Here is a 21371-nt window from a genome sequence, read left to right as displayed (position 1 = left end):
CCATCTAGCCCAATATCCTGCTTCCAACAGTGGCCAGTCCAAGTCACAAGTACCTGGCAGAATCCTAAAGAGTAGCAAGATTCCATACTACCGATATCAGGGTAAATAGTGGCTTTTCCCATAATCTGTTATTAAGCAAGATATGGTCTTTTCCTCCAGGAACTTGTCCAAACCTTTAAACCCAGACATACTTACTGCTGTTACCTCATCCTCTGACAATGAGTTCCAGAGCTTTAACAATTTGTTGAGTGAAAAGCATGTGTCCAGGAATTTTATTACATAGGATTACAATTTTCCAAATCTTTCCTTGATTGTTTTTCTAACTCTTCATATTCTCCAATTTTTTCTTATTGTCTTTTCACGTCTTCCTATTTTTAATTCTCTTCATGTATTCCATATTATCTTCCTCATTATGTTTTCTCGCTCTCTCAACCATTACCTTCATTCCGCTAATGAGCTCTCTTTTTCATTCACTTACCACAATAGTGTCATATTTACTTTTGTACTCACTCACACAAAAAAAATCTGCAATCAGGTCTGATATAATTAACATTTTTCCCACAGATAAAAAGTGGGATAATATTTTACATATTTGAATTCCTTCATCCATCCAATTTTTACCCAGTTTCTCTGATAAGGGTTATCTAGTCCTAGAAGTTTTTCACAACATAAGTTTGTAAGAAATGTGAACACTGGCATGCCCTCGTTATAGACAAAGCAGCTTACAGTTTGCCCCAATAAAATCTTAAGCAGTAGGGGGATGGGGGAAGCTATAATATTCACACACTTGAAAATTCAAGCAGGTTACATGATCAAACATTACTGAAAAAAAAATCAAGCGTTAGAAAAGAAAAAAATAAATCTAGAGTTAGGACTGTGAATCTTGTTTTTTGGAGGGTGATGGGGTTTATTTTAATTTTCTATGTTTAAACTGTACAAAACAAAACAAAATAGTACATTCATAGCTCCCATTTTCCTGTGGTGTTAAGAAATTCTGCTGTACATTTTCTGAACCTCTATAGCAATAAATTAACATAGAATTTGTATTAAATAATATGCATGTTATTTTAGTTAAAAGAATATATTTTCTGACCTCTCCTTTAAGGTTTTTTGGGTTAAAGTGATCTTAGCAATCAGCACTGAGAAAGAAGAAAGGGGAATCAGCAATGGGGATAGGATGTCAAAGATGAGGGAGGGAGGATGAAACTAGAATCCTAGCAACAAGGGGTGGAGTCATGGATAGGAGAAAGGAGCATAGATAAGAAAAGGATATGGAGAAAGTACAGTAAAGTAATAAAAGCAAAGATACTTACCTGTAGCAGGTATTCTCCAAGGACAGCAGGCCTTATATTCTCATAAGTGGGTGACGCCAACCCACGTTGCCAAGTCCGGGACTTATGACTAGCGTGGTCTCCTCAGTTATATACTATAGCAAAAAAGTAAAAACAAGAAAGGAGACAACTCCAAGGGGAGGTGGGAGGGATTGTGAGAATATAAGGCCTGCTGTCCTCAGAGAATAACTGCTACAGGTAAGTATCTTCACTTTCTCCAAGGACAAACAGGCCTATTTCTTCTCACAAGTGGGGAATTCCTAGCACCTAGGCTCACGAAATATAACAAACATTGGACAATCGGGCCTCACAACGGTGAGGACATAACTGAAATCAACCTGAAACTGTATACAAACTGAGTGCGAGTGGAGCCTGGAACAAAATTAAATTGGCCTTGTGGGGTGGGGGGTGGAGTTGGATTCTAGACCTCAAACAGATTCTGCAACACTGTCTGCCCGAACCGACTGTCATGACGGGTATCCTGCTTGAGGCAGTAATGAGAGGACTGGAGATCGCATCCCAGCCTTGCAAATTCTTCAGTGGAGGCTGACCACAAGTGCATTACTGACGCAGCCATGGCTCTGACATTATGAGCCGTGATATGACCCTCTAGGGTCAGCCCAGCCTGGGCATAAGTGAAGAAAATGCAATCTGCCAGCCAATTAGAGATGATGCGTTTCCCGATGGCGACCCCCATCCTGTTGGGATCAAAAGAAATAAAAAGCTGGGCAGACTGTCTGTGGGGCCTGGTCCGCTCCATGTAATAGGCCAATGCTCTCTTGCAGTCCAAGGTGTGCAAGGTGCTCTCGCCAGGATGGGCATGAGGTCGGGGAAAGAATGTTGGCAAGACAATCGACTGGTTTAGATGGAACTCCGACACCACTTTTGGCAGGAACTTAGGATGTGTGTGGAGGACTACTCTGTTGTGATTAAACTTAGTATAAGAAGCATCCACTGCAAAGGTCTGAAGCTCACTGACCCTATGAGCTGAATTAACAGCCACCAAGAAAACGAAGTACTTCAGATGGAAGTTATTCAGTGGCTCAAAAGGAGCTTTCATCACCTGGGTGAGTGAAGCTGAGATCCCATGACACTGGAAGGGGTCTGACAGAAGAAAACCTCTCATGAATCGAACAACTAGAAGCTGTCCAGAGATGGGCTTACCTTCTACATAATGATAAGCACTAATTGCACTAAGGCAGTGATGGGCAACCTTTTGAGCTTGGTGTGTCAAAATTCACCAAAAAACCAAGCATAACTCGGGTGGTGTGTCACTTCAAGAAAAATCACTGCTACTAGGACCGCCCCCGGGCCCCCCCTACCCAAGATTGCTGCCCACCCGAGGTCGCCGGGCCCCCCTCCACCCGCTACCGGGCCCGGAACTAACCTTAAAGCCTCCTTTCACGTTGCAGCAAGCAGCAGCAGAGCAGACCTCTCCTCCTTCCTTCTGTACTCCGCCCTCGCGGACGTTACGTCAGGCAAGGTCAGGACACGGAAGGAAGGAGTGGCCTGCCCTGCTGCTGCTTGCTGCGACGTGAAAGGAGGCTTTAAGGTTAGTTTCCGGGAGCGAGGAGGGAGGGCGGACCACACTGCGGCGGCGCCGCGTGTCATCAAAAATGGCTACGCGTGTCAGTGTTGACACGCGTGTCATAGGTTCGCCATCAGGGCACTAAGGTGAACCCTTACAAAGTTGAGCTTTAGACCAGATTCAGATAAGTGAAGGTATTCAAGCAGGGTCTGTGCATGGAAAGCAAGGGGATCTAGGGCCTTGCACTCACACCAGACAGCAAACCTCCTCCATTTGAAAGAATAAAACCTCTTAGTGGAATCTTTCCTGGAAGCCAGCAAGACCCAGTAGACACCCTCCAAAAAGACCCAAGGAAGAAAATTTTATGTTCTCAACATCCAAGCTGCAAGAGCCAGAGACTGAAGGTTGGGATGTAAGAGATCCCTTGTTTTGAGTTATGAGGGTCAGAAAATAATCCACAGTTCCTCGGAGGATAATTCCAAAACAGGAGGGAACCAGATCTGTCGAGGCCAGCAAGTTGTGATCAGAATCATGGTTCCGCAATCTTGCTTGAGTTTCAGCAAAGTCTTCCCGACAAGAGGTATGGGAGGATATGCACAGAGTAGACCTGTCCTCCAATAGAGAAGGAAGGCATCTGACGTTATGCCATGGGCCTGAAGCCTGGAACAAAACTGAGGGACTTTGTGATTGATTTGAGTGGCAAAGAGATCCACCGAGGGGGTGCCCCACATTTGGAAGATCTTGCGAACAACAGTCATGCTGAGAGACCACTCATGCTATTGAATAACCCTGCACAGTCTGTCGGCCAGGCTGTTGATTTTGCCCACTAGATAAGTGGCTTGGAGGTACATGCCGTGTTGGCAAGCCCAATGCCACATCCGGACGGCCTCCTGACAGAGAGGGCATGATTCATTCAGTCAGTCTCTGAAAGCCTTTAGAGCGTTTCAGATCGTCCAGAGCTCCAGGAGATTGATCTGAAGATTCATTTCCTGAGCAGACCAAACACCTTGAGTGTGGAACCCATCTAAATGAGCTTCTCAACCCAAGAGGGATGCATCCGTTGTCAGCACCTTTTGTGGCTGAGAAAGGCCGTCAACGGGGGGGGGGGGGGGGGGGGGGGGGGGGGCAAAATTCCCTGGGCCTGGCGCCAGTAAGCTTCTTCTTCCTGCCTATTTCTGGGTCTGTCCTCCCCTGCTCCTGCGTGCCACCCAGGACCCAGATGACTGCATTAGAGCGATATCACATTTATGCAATCATCGGGGTCCTGACTCCTGGCACGGACAGGAGAGGACAGACCGTGGGAGCAGGCACAAAGGAAGCAGCTTGGCAGCACAGGGTGCCAGCACAAGGTCCAAGTGCAGGGTCCACTTGGAGGCAAAGACAAAAAGGTAAGGGACCGGGCAGGCAGGAACGGCGGTGCAAGTGTGGGGGTGGGGCGGCTTGCGGCGGTCCGGTTTTGCCCCAGACCTGGCTATGTCTCTTGGGGGCCCTGGGCCGAGGTATTTGGAATGGAAGTCCTAGAGTCAAATTGGATCAAACGATCCACCAATGAAGTGAGCGAACAAGCTCTGGAGACACTCGGATGACATCTTCCAAATTTTCCGTGTTTTGATACCACTGAGAAGCCAAACAAGAAAAAGGAAAACCGAACGGTAATCCGAGCGAAGCGACGATCCGCGTAAACGCGGTCGAAAAATCCGGCGGCTGAAACAGAGAGAGTGGCAGAAGCACAACTCTCTCCAGTCGCGGAAAAAAAGGAACTGGCGGGAGCGGTCGCGCACGGGCGGGAAGACGGCCGCGCATGCGCGGTGGGCGTGCCCTGCGTGCCGACCGTCCCGCGAAGCTTCTTTCCGGTTGGTGGGGGCTGCCGCGGACGTCACCCAGTCGTGAGAACAAGCAGCCTGCTTGTCCTCGGAGAAACTATGGATACCATGTGGCCCAAGAGCCTCAACATCTGCCAAGCTGTGACCTGCTGAGAGGCTCGAACCTGAGAAGCCTGTGAAACTGTTTGCTCTCGGCCCCGGAAGGTAAGTTCAAACCTTCTCTGTATTGAGCAGGGCTCCTATGAATTCCAATTATTGGGCAGGGCAAAGGTGGGACTTGGGGTAGTTTAAAACAAACCCTAGTAGCTCTAGCACCCAAACAGTCCTCATCCACATTGGATCCCAAGCACCCCCTCCTCTGAGGTGCTCTTCACCTGCCAATTGTCAAGATAAGGGAACACAGGACTCCCAGTCTGCGTAGCGATGCTGCGACTACTGCTAGACATTTGGTGAAAACCCTGGGAGCTGACGCAAGGCCAAAAGGCAACACGTGGTACTGGTAGTGATGTGTTCCCAACTGAAATCGTAGATACTTCCTGTGGGCTGAAAGTAACGGGATATGAATATATGCAACCTTAAAGTCCAGAGAGCATAGCCAATCTTTTTCCTGAATCATTGGGAAAACGGTTCCCAGAAAAAACATCCTGAACTTTTCTTTGGCCAGGAATTTGTTCAGGACCCTTATGTCTAGGATGGGAGGCATCCCCCCCATCTTGTTTTGCACAAGGAAGTACCTGGAATAGAATCCACATCGTTCTTCCCCTGTAGAATTATGTCTGCAGCTGACATTTGGGTTTCAAGTTTATTGGGGATTTGCTATCCTGCCCATCGCATAAAATCATCTACATGACTTACAGACTAAAACTGTAAAGAAAAGAGAAGGGAGGGAAGATAGGACATAATGAGCAGGAAAACACAAGTTAGGGGAAAAAGTGGGATGTTTGACCACGGAAACCAAAGACTGGAGAAATAAATTCTTCTAAAAGCAAACGTATATTGGGTAAAAAGACTCGACACAAACGCTGTGTTTCGGCCACTAGGCCTGCATCAGGAGTCTACAAAAAAGATCACATATATATATATATATATATATATATATATGTAAAACAACAGTGTAAATATATAATAGCAAAGAAGACGATAAAACTAAGCAGAAATTATAAAAATATATAGAATAAAAAGGATCTGAAAGATTGTGTAAAAAACTCTGTAGAAGAAACTACATTGTAAAAAAATAAAATATACATATACGTTAAAAAGAACAGAGAAATGTATAAAATAATATCATATATGTATGTATGTACATAGGTATCTTTCATAACAATGTTTGTGTGCATGAATAAAGGTAATACAATGTCCAATGTTTACACTTACAAAGCATAATTAAAATAATTAAAGGATATTGAAAATAATTAAAAACAAAAAAAATGTATACAATAATAAAATATATATTTTTTTTAACATAGACATCTTTCATAACAATATTTGTGTGCATGAATAAAGGATAATGTATTGTAAAATGTTTATACTTACAAAGCATAATTGAAATAATTAAAAATAAAGGATAATAAAAATTGATTAAAAACTAAAAACATGTACATGTATGCCTAGTAGCGTGATCTGATTAGGTTGAAAGAAGATATTCAATAGTGGAAATATTTTATGCACGTCATTTGGTCAATACAAAACAAATGATAATAAATTATAATGAGGAAATTATGCCTTATAGATATCATTTGGGTATATTAAAAATTGTATACAAAAATACAAATAGTAAATAGAAACTGTGTTGACAACGATAAAAAAAATAATATATGTATGTACGAAGATACCTCTCATGGCAAGATGTGTGTACATAAATGAAGGATAATACAATATCGAATGTATATACTTACAAAACATAGTTGGAATAAATAAAACATTATATATATATATATACACACACACATATAAATGGAATATAAACAATATAAACCAATTTAATAATTAAATGATGTGCACAACGTATTTTCAATACCTCATTTCCTTTCCTTTTCACGCCACATGCATACATTCACATGTGTGCATATATATTTATATTGGTTTATATTATTCTATTTATTCCATTTATATGCTTTGGAGGGTGGCAGGTTGGTTGTTTAGGTATGGTATGATCTTGTTAGCAGTTACCTCTTGTCTAGGGGGAGGGGAGTCAGCTTAGTTTTTAGCTGGTAGATAACGAAGGGGGGAGGAAGGGATGGTAAATCAAAAGAAAAAGTTGATAATGCTTTGTTGAAATGTTTTTGTATATGTTTCAACTATGTTGGATTTGTAACTCAGCACCAGTGTTGTTCGAACTGTCATCAATAAAAATTGTTGGAAACTATTAAGATGATGGGAATGAAACAAAAAGAGGACATCACCCTTAAAAACTATGAAACAGTCTCTCCCTTCAATAGTAGGGATCACCTGCCAAAAAAGGGATGGCATCTAGAGAAGACGCTTGACGCATTGCTCTCCCTTATGTGAGTGTTTCCAAGACACCACTAAGACACAGATGGCTTCTGCAGACATGGAAAAGAGAAAAGGAGCCCAGAAAGTTCACCCTCTGGTTTCCGATGCTCCAAGGGGTCTAGTATAGACCATGCTTGAGGGAGTATTAGTGCGCTGGGTTGGAGCTGTGCAGCCCACCTCGGAAGGAATACTGAGAATATCGGCAGACCTCAGAGCAGATTGGGTTTCACTCAGATCAGATTAGAGGTAGACCCCCCCCTCCCCACCCCCAGCCTAAAAGAGTTTTAGCAGCAGAAGATAGAATGCAGGAACCTTCTGGGACAGGCTTGGTAACAAGAAGATCACTGCTGCAAACTGGAAGAGTGAAGATTGAATCTTCCAGAGGTAATATCTCTCTGCTGGGGGAAATTGATCAACCAGCCATAGTAACTTTGGAATCCCTCTGGCAAGCAATTAGGGCTATGGATTCCAATCTTAAAATGGCATTGAAAGAAATTTAAAATGAATTTGGAACTATTGTTACCAAGGTAGAAAGTCATGGAGATTTGTTAGTTTAATGTTCAAAGTAACAGTATGGGCTGTTAATCCTACTTCCGTAATCTAATACAGCAAAAACTGAAAAACAGCCAATCACAATCCCAAAGGGTTGTATAGAGTGAACATACAACAATAACGAAAACGTGGAAATTACCCTCAGAAACCAAGACTTCCACCAAGGTCTGACCAGCAGGACTCTGATATCTATATAAGATTTTTGGGTCCGGTTTCTAGAGACGTCTAGTCAGCTAAATCAATACCCCTGTAATCATGTTTAAACTGGGTGGTTCCTGATGAAGCCCTGAAGTGGGTGAAACGATTTGGGCCCCGTTGAATGAAAATCAGCAGTTGGAATGTGGGGTTACCAAGTCAGCTAAGAGAAAGCTAAGTTTATCTATGCTAAGCTGTAACTTGGGAATATTTGTATACTCAGTAATGTCTTGAAACTTATGTTTAAATGAGAACAGTTTCAGTTGAGAGCAAGTGGGAAAGTTTTACCCTATGAAAGAGATTAGACAGCGGACACAAAAATCTTATATAGATATCAGAGTCCTGCTGGTCAGACCTTGGTGGAAGCCTTGGTTTCTGAGGGTAATTCCCACGTTTTCGTTATTGTTGTATGTTCACTCTATACAACCCTTTGGGATTGTGATTGGCTGGTTTTCAGTTTTTGCTGTATTAGATCTGTTAGTTTCCCACGGGGCTGCAGTTGGAGAGACAAGATGAACAGATAACTGAATTAAAACATCTTGAGCTGTCTTTGTTGAAAGAAAGATCTTTGATAGCCCAGAAACTGGTAAGTATGGAGAATATATCTCCTACTGAAATGGTGCGCAGATACTTCCAAGAGATACTGCTTATCCCTTTAGAGAGCGTTCCACCTCTTGTGAGAACTAAGTATTTGACTCTTGGGGGAAAATCTGGAAGTTCAACTCTGGTTGGAGTGAAGAGGGATCCTCCAGTTGAGCTAGATTTAACAGCTTTTTTGGACAGTTCACTGGAGGTTGTTAGAACAACTCTCCTTGTGACTTTTGATTTGGAACATGACATTATGTTTTGAAATTATATTTCCATCATACTACTACTACTTAACATTTCTAGAGCGCTACTAGGGTTACGCAGCGCTGTACAAAATAAACAAAAAGGACAGTCCCTGCTCAAAGGAGCTTACAATCTAAAGAACGAAATGTCAAGTTGGGGCAGTCTAGATTTCTTGGGTAGAGGTGTAGAGGTTAGGTGCCGAAGGCGACCTTGAAGAGGTGGGCTTTAAGCAGAGATTTGAAGATGGGCAGGGAGGGGGCCTGGCGTATGGGCTCGTGGAGTTTGTTCCATGCGTGGGGTGAGGCGAGGCAGAAAGGGCGGAGCCTGGAGTTGGCGGTGGTGGAGAAGGATACTGAAAGGAGGGATTTGTCTTGGGAGCGGAGGTTACAGGTAGGAACGTAAGGGGAGATGAGGGTTGAGAGGTAAGGATGGGCTGCAGATCGAGTACATTTGTAGGTTAGTAGCAGAAGCTTGAATTGAATGCGGTAATGAACAGTTCTTGAGATCAAATATTCATATTTATCATGATTTATCTCAAGGAACACAAAAGCGCAGGAAAGAGTTCTTGGCCCTTTGGCCGAGGATACTGGCTTTGGGAGCTTCATTTATTTTGAAATTTCCAGTAAAATGTTGCATTTCCTATCAAGGAAAAAAAAATTCCTGTTTTAACCCAAGCAGCTGGTTGAATTTATTGTGGCCAGAGAAGAAATTGGTGTTATAGTTTGCCCTAAAGTACTGCCTGGAGAATGGCGCCTTCTGGCTGTAGGCTTTTATAGCTCATTTCTGCTCCAATGATGATACATTATATTTTCTAATTTTTTCTTTTTTTTTTTTCTTGTCTCCTGATATTGTGGGACTAAATAATGAGACTTTCCTCTTTTTGCTTTATATTGTTGTATTCCTGTTTTCTAATCTTTTCAAGTTTATGGATACTTGTATATTTGATTATATTAATAATAAAAGCATTATTTTTTAAAAAAACTGCCAAAAATAAGTCCTGCAACTTGTGAGAACAAATATACTTGTGCTACATCTTTTTTCATTTCACCTATTTAGAGTGCTGTTTAAAGCTTCAATTACTGCACAGGGCATCTAAATGACAGCATTTTGTTACATATTGTATAATCATTTATGATTTACCAGCTGTTTTGGATTATGCCCACAAGATTCAACTTACCACTTTCACAGCTCAGCAGTGTCTGTTCTGCAGCACTCATTTTTTCTAGTTTTTGGTAAATAAGGAGACCAGCCTGCAAAAATATAAACACCCCAATAAATTCTAGGTATGAGAAACAAGTGAGGGCAAAGGAAGCATATGCACGTATTTGAAGTGCTTTTCAGCTTTGAACTGTACTGAAAATAGCTTTGGGCTGGTCAAGGAGTTCAGATGCAAGTGCTGCCCATTGCTATCTAAAGAATTTCATTTAAATCAAAGGTTAGGATTCCATTTCCAAAGCCAGTTGTGATTACAAATGCTCTGCAGTCCAAGCCAATGTCCAAGCTCTGTAGTCCAGCCAAAGTCAAAATTGGAATCTATATTAGCGCATTCTAGAGAGAGCCAGAGTCTGTGACCTCTGGCTGAGGATGGTCACTGTGATGGCTGGGCTGAGTTACAATGGGAATATGAAAATAAAATGCAAATAATCCCAAGTTGTGAATGAAGGTTCATGTCGATCCACAGACCAAAAAGGAGAACAATTCCAAACGAGATGGAAGTTCAGGATGAGGAAACTTCTGGAGAAGGAAAATAAAAATCCACCAATGAACTTATCCCTATTGAATCAAGTTAATTCTCCATAGAGTAGACCCTAGGGCAGGGATGCAGGAGTTCAGGTCTGGAGTGCTGCAAACAGGGTAGGTTTTCAGGATATCCTTAATGAATATGCATGATATAGATTTCCATGGCTACCACCTCCATTGTATACAAATCTATTTCATGCATATTCATTAGGGATAAACTGAAAACCTAACCTGCTTGCAGCACTCCAGGCCTGAACTACTGCATCCCTGCCCTAGGGCCATGGCTGATCTTAACCCCAAATAAGGTCACTGACATGTAAGTTATTTCATGTGGTTGGCTGTATGTATGAATTAATTTAACCAACACGAGGTTTTTTTTTCTGCCCAAAAAGAAAACCACTAAAACTATTTTTAAGAGAGAATTCCTTCTGTTCTAAGGAGGCAAACACATGTTTTTATCATTTCACTTGGCATGAGCCAGAGGTTACAGACATGTAAAGTATGACCAGCTAGCAATATACAATACTTGCTGTCATCAAATGTTTGAAAAACACGATACAAAGAACTATGATATTTAATTTTCACAGCAAATATGCTATGACCCAATGAAATCCATTCAGAGAGTTGCTGCTCTGGCACTGAAATGTCCCAGATGCTCTCTCAATGAGCCTTGACCACAAGCATAAACACACATACATACACGCACCCAGCTGCAATCAGGCCCTTTTCAAATTTCTGTCTGGTGCTTTACAGAAGTCACTGTGCTAGAGCCTAAGCTAGACATTTTAGTGCTCAAGACAGGCAAATATATTCATGCCCGTTCTCCTACCCCGATTCCCATGCCTGTCTCCCTCACCTTTATCCTCAGCTCTACTACTATTATTACACGCTAACCACTTCTAAAGCGCTACTAGACCTATAAAATGATATACAGATATACAGAGGAGAAAGTCTCTGCATCAAGAAGGTTACAATTTAATCAAGATAAACATACATAACAGTTCTGTTTCCCTTCCCCTCCAACCTGGAAGGTAGTGTAGATGGAGAGCTGCACTTCACTTCTTGCCACACAAGGCATACAAAATTTATTAAGAAAATTGGATTGACTCTTTTCTGAGCTGCTACCAAGTAGCAATAAACACTAGCACCTGAAAGTTTCCATAAGGGTCTTGATACAGTGATCTCTATTTGCACAGCGACACTTATACACTGCCACAATGTAGAGAAACTTCAAGCTATGCACACGGTTATATCTAAATGTACAGAAATAAAGAAACACTGAACATATCCAATGCCTAGAATTAGTGGCTAAAGCTCTAGTTTTTTGCAGACCACAAAATGCTTTTGAATGACATGCTTCAGAAAGCTGTGCTATACTGCTGATTTACGAGAATGAAGCATGAGAAAGCAGGCTCTGAGGCCTTAACTAAAGGCATATACAAAGATAATGCAGTGTGAATGTGGGTACGTACATAAGCATCTGTGGCAGCATAGATCTTCTGCTCGTCACTTAGAGGAAACTGAGCCCAGTTACTACAGCGCACCAATTTCTCCTTCAGGAGCTGTTTGTTGAAGAGATGCTTCACCAGACCATTAAGACTCCATGTCTCTTTGCACTTCAGCTTGTGGCAGAGAGGGAAGAAACATTATGTATGTAATAATCCTAGATAAAACATTTACAACATGAATCTTTATAATGTATTAAGAATAAGATACACAGTTTTTAGTATAAGTATAGCTTGTTTCTGAAAGATATTTTTCATAAATACAGAAGTCGCCTTACAAAAATCTCTCTATATAAAACGCACCTCCAACGTTCTAATGAAGCCTCTCTTAGCAAAGTGAAGGGGGTGAGATCGCATTGTGTCTGCCCCGCCCACGCGTCAAACGTGATGACGTCGAGGGCGGAGCAATGACACAACCAATCGCATCGCTTGGCAGCGAAGCGTCAGGGAAGGAGGCGGCGCTCTCGACGTCTAGCCTTCCCTTCGTCAAGGATGACGTCAAAAGAAGGCGGAACACAGCGAAGGGAAACCTAGACGTCGAGAGCGCCGCCTCCTTCCCTGACGCTTCGCTGCCGGAACCGCCACGGAGGTAAATTTTACAAGAAGAAACAAAAAAAAAACGCATGTTGGGGGCACAGAAGAGGGTGGCCAGTAAAGTACAACAATGGGAGCGGGAGGGCAGGGGAGAAACGACAGCATGGATGCCAAGGGGGGGGGGGGGGGAGAAGAGGGCAGGCCAGGCTGAAACATGGGAGAGAGAGGAGCATGGATGCGAGGGGGGGTCATGGAAGGGAGAGAGGGGACTTGCTGGAAAAGGATGAATGGAGGCGGCAGGGGACAGAGGAGCATGGATGGCCATGGATTGGGAGGGGAGGGCTCAGGGAGAGAGGGGAATTGCTGGAAAGGGATGAATGGAGGGGGCAGGGGACAGAGGAGCATGGATGGGCATGGATTGGGAGGGCAGGGCTCAGGGAGAGAGGGGAATTGCTGGAAAGGGATGAATGGAGGGGACAGATGGGCATGGATGGATATGGATTGCAGGGCAGGCCTCAAGGAGAGAGGGGAATTGCTGGATAGGGATGAATGGAGGGGCCAGGTGACAAAGGAGCATGGATGGGCATGGATTGGAAGGGCAGGACTCAGGAAGAGGGGAATTGCTGGATATGGATGAATGGAGGGCACAGATGGGCATGGATGCATATGGATTGCAGGGCAGGCCTCAGGCAGAGAGGGGAATTGCTGGATAGGGATGAATGGAGGGGCCAGGTGACAGAGGAGCATGGATTGGAAGGGCAGGACTCAGGAAGAGGGGAATTGCTGGATAGGGATGAATGGAGGGGACAGATGGCCATGGATGCATATGGATTGCAGGGCAGGCCTCAGGGAGAGAGCGGAATTGCTGGATAGGGATGAATGGAGGGGCCAGGTGACAGAGGAGCATGGATTGGAAGGGCAGGACTCAGGGAGAGGGGAATTGCTGGATAGGGATGAATGGAGGGGACAGATGGGCATGGATGGATATGGATTGCAGGGCAGGCCTCAGGGAGAGAGGGGTATTGCTGGATAGGGATGAATGGAGGGGCCAGGTGACAAAGGAGCATGGATGGCCATGGATTGGAAGGGCAGGACTCAGGGAGAGGGGAATTGCTGGATAGGGATGAATGGAGGGGACAGATGGCCATGGATGCATATGGATTGCAGGGCAGGCCTCAGGGAGAGAGCGGAATTGCTGGATAGGGATGAATGGAGGGGCCAGGTGACAGAGGAGCATGGATTGGACTCACACTTTCACTCTGACTCTCAAACAGTCACTCTCACATACACTCTCCCAAACATACACACTCCGAGGAAAACCTTGCTAGCGCCCGTTTCATTTGTGTCAGAAACGGGCCTTTTTTACTAGTAAATAAATAAAAAGGGCAAAAAATTGCTTTGTTTTTCTGACTCATGGCCAATAGCAAAACAGGTTCTCTCTCTCTGCCTTCTAAAAAATTTCACACTGTTGTATATGTTCACATATTAAAACTACAATTCAAAATGCATAAACATAGGGATTTCTTTCACTGACCTATACAGAATACTCTAAGCTTTCAATATGAAACAATAATTACAGAAATATTCTAAAGTAATTACAAAAAATAAGTTTTGAATCCATAGCAAAGTCAAATTAGCCCTGGTTTAAAAAACTGCCTTGGCAAGGCCCATAGGTTAAATAGAAACCAAGTCCTGTGACAGCAACTGAGCTAATTTGAATCTTTTGGATGAAGAATCAAGTGCTTTTGTTGTATGAACTGAACATGCCAAACACGGTACTGCAAAAAGAACACTGGGACAAAGTTATTCAAAACTACAGACTGGAAGAGAGCTATACTACTACTACTTAACATTTCTAAAGCGCTACTAGGGTTACGCAGCGCTGTACAATTAAACAAAGAAGGACAGTCCCTGCTCAAAAGAGCTTACAGTCCAAAGGACACAAAATACAGTCAGTCAAATTGGGGCAGTCTAGATTTCCTGAATGGAGGTATCATGGTTAGGTGCCGAAGGCGACATTGAAGAAGTGGGCTTTGAGCAAGGATTTGAAGATGGGCAGGGAGGGGGCTTGGCATATGGGCTCAGGGAGTTTATTCCAAGCATAGGGTGAGGCGAGGCAGAAAGGGCAGAGCCTGGAGTTGGCGGTGGTGGAGAAGGGCGCTGAGAGGAGGGATTTGTCCTGTGAGCGGAGGTTACGGGTAGGAGTATAAGGGGAGATGAGGGTAGAGAGGTATTGAGGGGCTGCAGATCGAGTGCATTTGTAGGTTAGTAGGAGAAGCTTGAACTGTATGCGGTACCTGATCGGGAGCCAGTGAAGTGACTTGAGGAGAGGGGTGATATGAGCATATCGGTCAAGGTGGAAGATAAGACGCGCAGCACAGTTCTGAACAGATTGAAGGGGGGATAGATGGCTAAGTGGGAGGCCAGTGAGGAGTAGGTTGCAGTAGTCAAGGCGAGAGGTAATGAGAGAGTAGATGAGAGTTCGGGTGGTGTGCTCAGAGAGGAAGGGGCGAATTTTGCTGATGTTATAGAGAAAGAAGCGACAGGTCTTGGCTGTCTGCTGGATATGCGCAGAGAAGGAGAGAGAGGAGTTGAAGATGAGTCCGAGGTTGCGGGCAGATGAGACAGGGAGGATGAAGGTATTGTCAACTGAAATAGAGAGTGGAGGGAGAGGAGAGGTAGGTTTGGGTGGAAAGACAATGAGCTCCGTCTTGGCCATATTCAGTTTCAGGTGGCGGTTGGACATCCAGGCAGTAATGTCGGATAAGCAGGCCGATACTTTGGCCTGGGTTTCCGCAGTGATGTCTGGTGTGGAGAGATAAAGCTGGATGTCGTCAGCATAGAGATGATATTGGAACCCATGAGATGAGATCAGCGAGCCCAGGGAAGAGGTGTAAATTGAGAAAAGAAGGGGTCCGAGGACAGATCCTTGAGCTATAACATTTCAATTTCTTTATTGTCCGTACCAACCCAGAAAGTTATGTTCCCCTGCCAGCAGAAGGAGCCAGAGAAAAAGCTTGGAGCTCACTGGTTCCCTTATGGGGGTTTGGTGCTGCCTATAGCTCTTCAGTATTTCCAGCAGATTGAGGACGTGTTTTGAGCTGGTGCAGCAGGATCTGAATTTGTACTCCCAGGATAGCAGTTCTCCAATTACTCTTGTTCAGAAGCTTGGAGTCTCCCTAACCCCCCTCCTTTTTTTTTTTTGCCACTAGGCCCCTTGGGTCTGAGTAAGCTACCCTCCCACCAAAGACCTTATTTTGCCCTGTCCATACAGAACAGAATCAAGTAATCTAAAGAAAGGGGAAAGGGAAATGGGACTTGATATACCGCCTTTCTGAGGTTTTTGCAACTACATTCAAAGCGGTTTATTATATTCAGGTACTTATTTTGTACCGGGGCAATAGAGGATTAAGTGACTTGTCCAGAGTCACAAGGAGCTGCAGTGGGAATCAAACTCAGTTCCCCAGGATCAAAGCTCACTGCACTAACCACTAGGCTACTCCTCCACTCCACAAGAAAAGAAGACAGCTCCTTCTGTTTTTCTTCCCTCCACTTCCATACCCCAAGTGGGGGCCATTAGGTGGTTTGCCTCAAGAGCAAGGTCAGAGTTCCTCCCTTGCAGGAGCAGGTTGAAACCAGAAGCAACTGAGTTACCCTGTAAGTCATGCAAGGAATGTGGCTGAGTCCCACAGGAGTTATCAGGAAATGGGAACAGACAGAAGGGGAGAAGTTTGCAATCTTAGGCCACAGTTTAAAAAAAGAAGCTTCTAAGGGCATTGATGCAGGTTGGTCGAGTTTGGGATGAAGTAGAAAGGCACTCCTGCAGAGTGGCTAGCATCACAGTTCTCCTCTAGGAACAACTAATAAATAAACTGAGTGCACATGGTATGGGCCCTAAAGTGACTGACTGGGTTAAGAACTGGTTGAGTGAAAGGCGACATAAGAACTGGCTGAGTGAAAGGCAACAGAGGGTAGTAGTAAATGGAGCTCAGTCTAAGGAAAGGGATGTTACCAGTAGTGTGATCAGTGGTGGGCCGGTTCTAACATTTTTTTTAAATGATATTGCTGAAGGGCTGTCTAGTAAGGTTTTCCTCTTTGCAGACAATGCCAAAATCTTCAATAGGGTAGACAATTCTGATGGTGTGAACAACATTAGGAAGCACCTAGCCAAGCTTGAAGAATGGTCCAGAATTTGGCAGCTAATAATTAATGCTAAATAAAATGCAGGGTCATGCATTTGGCCTGCAAAAACACAAGAGAATGGCACTGTTTAAGGGGGTGAAGAACTTCTGTGCAAGAAAGAGGAGTGGGACTTGGGTGTTATCATATGTGATGATCTTAAGAACTTTAGAGTAGCCATACTGAGTCAGACCAATGGTCCATCTAGTCCAGAATCCTGCTTCCAAAAGTGGCCAAGCCAGGTCACCCAAAATGTGGCAACGTTCTATGTTACAAATGCCAGGGCAAGTAGTAGTTTCCCCCGTGTCTGTCTCAATAGCAGACAATAGACTTTTCCTCCAGGAACTTGTCCAAGCCTTTTTTAAACTCAGATACACTAACCACTATTACCACATCCTCCGGCAAAGAGTTCCAGAGCTTAACTATTCGTTAAGTGAAAAAATGTTTCCTCCTATTTGTTTTAAAAGTATTTCCATGTAACTTCCTTGAGTGTCCCTAGTCTTCGTACTTTTGGAGCATGTAAAAAAATCAATTCACTTCTATTCATTCTACACCACTCAGGATTTTATAGACTTTAATCATATCTCCCTTAATCTGTCTCTTTTCCAAGGTGAAGAGTCCTAACCTCTTTAGCCTTTCCTCATATGAGAAGAGTTTCATCCCCTTTATCATTTTGGTCGCTCTTCTTAGAACATTTTCTAATTCCGCTATATCTTTTTTGAAATACAGCAACCAAGCAATTCTCAAGGTGCAGTCGTACCATGGAGCGATACAGAGGTAATATAGTATGTTTGGTCTTGTTCACCATCCCTTTCCTAATAATTCCTCACATCCTGTTTGCTTTTTTGGCTGCTGCCACACATTACTACTACTACTAATAATAATCATTTCTATAGCGCTACTAGACGTACGCAGCGCTGTACACTAAATATGTAAGAGACAGTCCCTGCTCAACAGAGCTTACAATCTAATCAAATTGAGCATAAGATTTCAGCGTATTATCTAAAATGACACCTAGATCTTTTTCTTGGTTGCTTATTCCCAAGGTAGAACCTAGCATCAGGTAACTATGATTCGGATTATTCTTTCCAATGTGCAGCACCTTGCATTTGTCCACATTAAATTTCATCTGCCATTTGGATGCCCAGCCTTACAGTTTCCTAAGGTCTTCCTGCAATATTTCACAGTCTGCATGTGTTTTAACAACCTTGAGTAGTTTTGCATCATCTGAAAAATATAATCACCTCGATTTCCATATCATTTATAAATATGTTAAACAGCACCAGTCCCAGTACCAATCCCTGCAGCACTCCACTGTTCACCCTCTTCCATTGAGAGAAATGACCATTTAACCCTACCCTCTGTTTTCTGTCCAATAACTAATTCCTAATCCACACCAGAACCTTGCCTCCTATCTCCTGACTCTTTTTTTTTTAATTTTATCATTTTATTTAATTACAGTCACATTTATCACATAAATGTAAGGAAATACAGAAATTAATATAAAAAGGAAAACATTTTCTCTCAACAATATATATTTACATAATTGTCCACAATTGGAAGATCCAAGATCAGGAAAACAATCTTAAAGAAAATAAGAAAAACTCAAAATGGTTAATCTTACACTTCACATTTTCTGAGGGAGGAAGGTTAATTGGTTATTGCAGCCAGTACAGTGGTAACTGAAGGAAGTTGCTGCAGAGGATTCTTCATCTGTTTCCACAAACTCTATAATTTCTTAGGTTCAAACAAATAAGTAATAAGGAAAATAAAACACTTACAAGGGAATCGTGCTAGGAAGGTCCCACCTGGGGCAATGATTCCTGGCTGAAAAGCCAAGACTTCACACCTCCCACTCTGCGATTCCCTTGATGTGTCAGGAAATATATTCATCTTGTGAGAAGGGAGAGGCTGTCCTACCCTGGTTAGGCCCCTAGAGGGCGCTGTTCCCCTAAAATGTCCAGGGAGAAGGGCTGGGTGAGTCGCTGAAGGGAGCCAGTAAGGGGAGGTATAGCTGGAGGTCGCTAGGACCGGGGAGAGTCCTGGAGGTGGAAACAGGTGCAGCAGGTTATGGGCTGGGTCCTGTTTGGCCATTAAACACTTAATACCCCACCTGAGTGGTGAGGGGGTGAGGAGAGCTAGCAGCAGAAGAAGAGAGCTGGTAGCTGAAGCAGGAGGTCCCCATGTGAAGTACTGGCTGAGCCCTTTGGACTGGTGGTGAACTGTGTGCAAAGCAAGGAAGCTGGCTGGGGTAAGAAGGCCCTAGAGTGCCAGGTATAAGAACTGTGTGTTACAAGGACGGACTGGGTGTCCGGGTTACAAGGAAGGACTGGGGTGTTCATGTTACCAGGAAGGACTGAGTGTCCAGGTGCTTAAGCTGGAAGATTGAACTGACTAGGAAGAAATGTTTAAGCTGGAAGGACTGTTTAAGCTTGTAAAAGTGTTTTAAGCTGGAAGAAGTGTGCCCCAGAAAGTGGGAATAAAAGATTTGTAAGAGAATATCCTGTTGGTGAGACCTGACTGTGTTTGCCTTTGAGAAGCAGGTCACCCTGAGCAGAAAGGGGTAGTAGAATAATTTGCATAAAATCTGCATACTGAGAACCAGCTCACCCTGAGTGAAAGAGGGACCTGGGATCCTGAGGTGGGAGCTTCATCTTCACAGTAGCCTCATCTTGACAATCTTTGAACCCAAAAAACTATCAACCATATATAGGAAATACAATTTCAAAACGTTATTCCTATCAAAGACGAAAGTCACTAATAATATATCTATAACTTCTGAATTTTCCAAAATGTCAGTTAAACACATCTCTTTTCTCTGAAAGAAGATTTTAAAGGAAATATAATTTTAGTCACCAAAAGGTGGCTATCAGAAGGTATTAGCAAAGTATCAGAGAAATATTTCTTCAAGAATTCAGTAGCTAATATATAGGATATTATAGGTAAATTTATCATTCTCAAGTTATTTTCCCTTAATTGGTTCTCCAGAAATTCCAGTTTTTACAAGAAATTATCTAATTTTCATAGAGAAGCCATTTCCATAATCAAAGTCTCTTTTTATATCTTGGACTTCCACTTTGTTAGATAAGTATTAATATAAATTCTTTAACTCACATAGTGAAAAATTTTAAACATCTGAAGAAGACAGTTATTCACATTCTGCTGCAGTTCCTATAGTATGTCCTTTATGACATTATTGGCTTCACCAAGTCCAATTTCTCCACAGAAACCACTCCAGATATCTTCGGGGGGGAAGAGCTCACTCTCCAATCCCCCAGTTGGTTTATTATCCGGAGTCGATGCTACACCAGGACCTCCTCGGGTCACATGAAAATCCTAACCCACTTCAGGCGTTTCCATTATTGACCTCCATAGCGAAGCATTACTATTTCCGGGTCTTGGAGGGGTCGTGCCAACAGGGGGACTCAAAGTCACTCCCTCCACTGAGATTCGGCAATAAAGCCTTGCTGTTCCCCGAAGCAAGAACCGATTTTCCCGACGTTATGACCCCGAATCTCTCCAAAATAGACTGAGAAGTGGTGGGAACCCTAGCCGTGTTCGAGGAGGACAGCACCACAGCTTTGCCTTTTCTCTTCCCCATTCTCTTTAATTTTTTTCAGGAGTCTCTCACCTGAAAATCTAAATACACTACATCAACCGGCTCACCCTTATCCACATGTTTATTCGTGCCTTCAAAAAAATGACTCAAATTGGTGAGGCAAGACTTCCCTTGGCTGAACCCATGCTGACTGTCCCATTAGACCATGTTTGTCTATGTATTCTATAATTTTATTATTTATAATAGTTTCCACTATTTTGCCCAACACTGACATCAGGCTTACTAGTTTGTAATTTCCTAGATCACCCCTGGAACCCTTTTTTAAAAATTGGCATCACATTGGCCACCCTCCAATCTTCAGGTACTACGGATGATTTTAATGACAGGTTACATATTACTAACAGCTGATCAGCAATTTCATGCTTCAGAACTCTTGGATGTATGCCACTTGGTCCGGGTAATTTACTACTCTTTAATCTGTCAGTCTGGCTCAGAACAACTTCCAGGTTCACCAAGATTTCAGTTCCTCCACATCATCACCTTTGAAAACCATTTCCAGTACAGGCAGATCTCTTACATCTTCTTCCATGAAGACAGAAGAAAAGAATTCATTCAGTTTCTCCAATATGGCCTTGTCCTCCCCGAATGCCCTTTTTGCTCCTTCATGATCTAATGTCCCACGGATTCCCTCACAGGCTTTCTGATTCTGATGTACCTGAAAAACTTGTTACTGTAAGTTTTACCTTCTACAGCAAGTTTCTCTTTATATTCTCTTTTAGTCTTCTTTATTAATGCTTTGCATCTGACTTGCCAGTTCTTCATTTGGTTCCTTTTTCCATTTTTTGAAGGATAACTTTTTGGCTGTAATAGCCACTTTTACTTCACCTTTTAACCATGCTGGCTGTCGTTTTCTCTTCTTTTCATCTTTGCAAATATGTGGAATGCATCTGGTCTGGGCTTCCAAGATGGTATTTTTTAATAATGTCTTCACCTTAAGCAGTCGATCCTTTTAGCTTCTTTTTAACCATTTTCCTCATTTTATTATAGTCATCCTTTTGAAAATTAAATGCAGCTACAGTAGATTTCCTTTGAGGGTTCATC

At 43.1% G+C, this 21371-nt stretch overlaps 1 protein-coding gene across 1 annotated transcript in view; it reads right to left on the bottom strand.

Annotated features, from left to right (window-relative positions):
- The window catches only part of WRN (WRN RecQ like helicase), a 442993-nt gene that overhangs the window by 368074 nt on the left and 53548 nt on the right, over positions 1-21371 (bottom strand). The window contains 2 exon segments of the mRNA XM_030194495.1: positions 9931-10003; positions 11966-12115. Coding sequence (XP_030050355.1) covers positions 9931-10003; positions 11966-12115 — 223 coding nt within the window.

Source organism: Microcaecilia unicolor, chromosome 2 (genome assembly GCF_901765095.1).
Source record: "Microcaecilia unicolor chromosome 2, aMicUni1.1, whole genome shotgun sequence".
In the NCBI taxonomy this organism is placed as follows: Eukaryota; Metazoa; Chordata; class Amphibia; order Gymnophiona; family Siphonopidae; genus Microcaecilia; species Microcaecilia unicolor.
The sequence above is the reverse complement of the archived record's forward strand: the minus strand, read 5'-3'. Positions and strand labels throughout refer to the sequence as shown.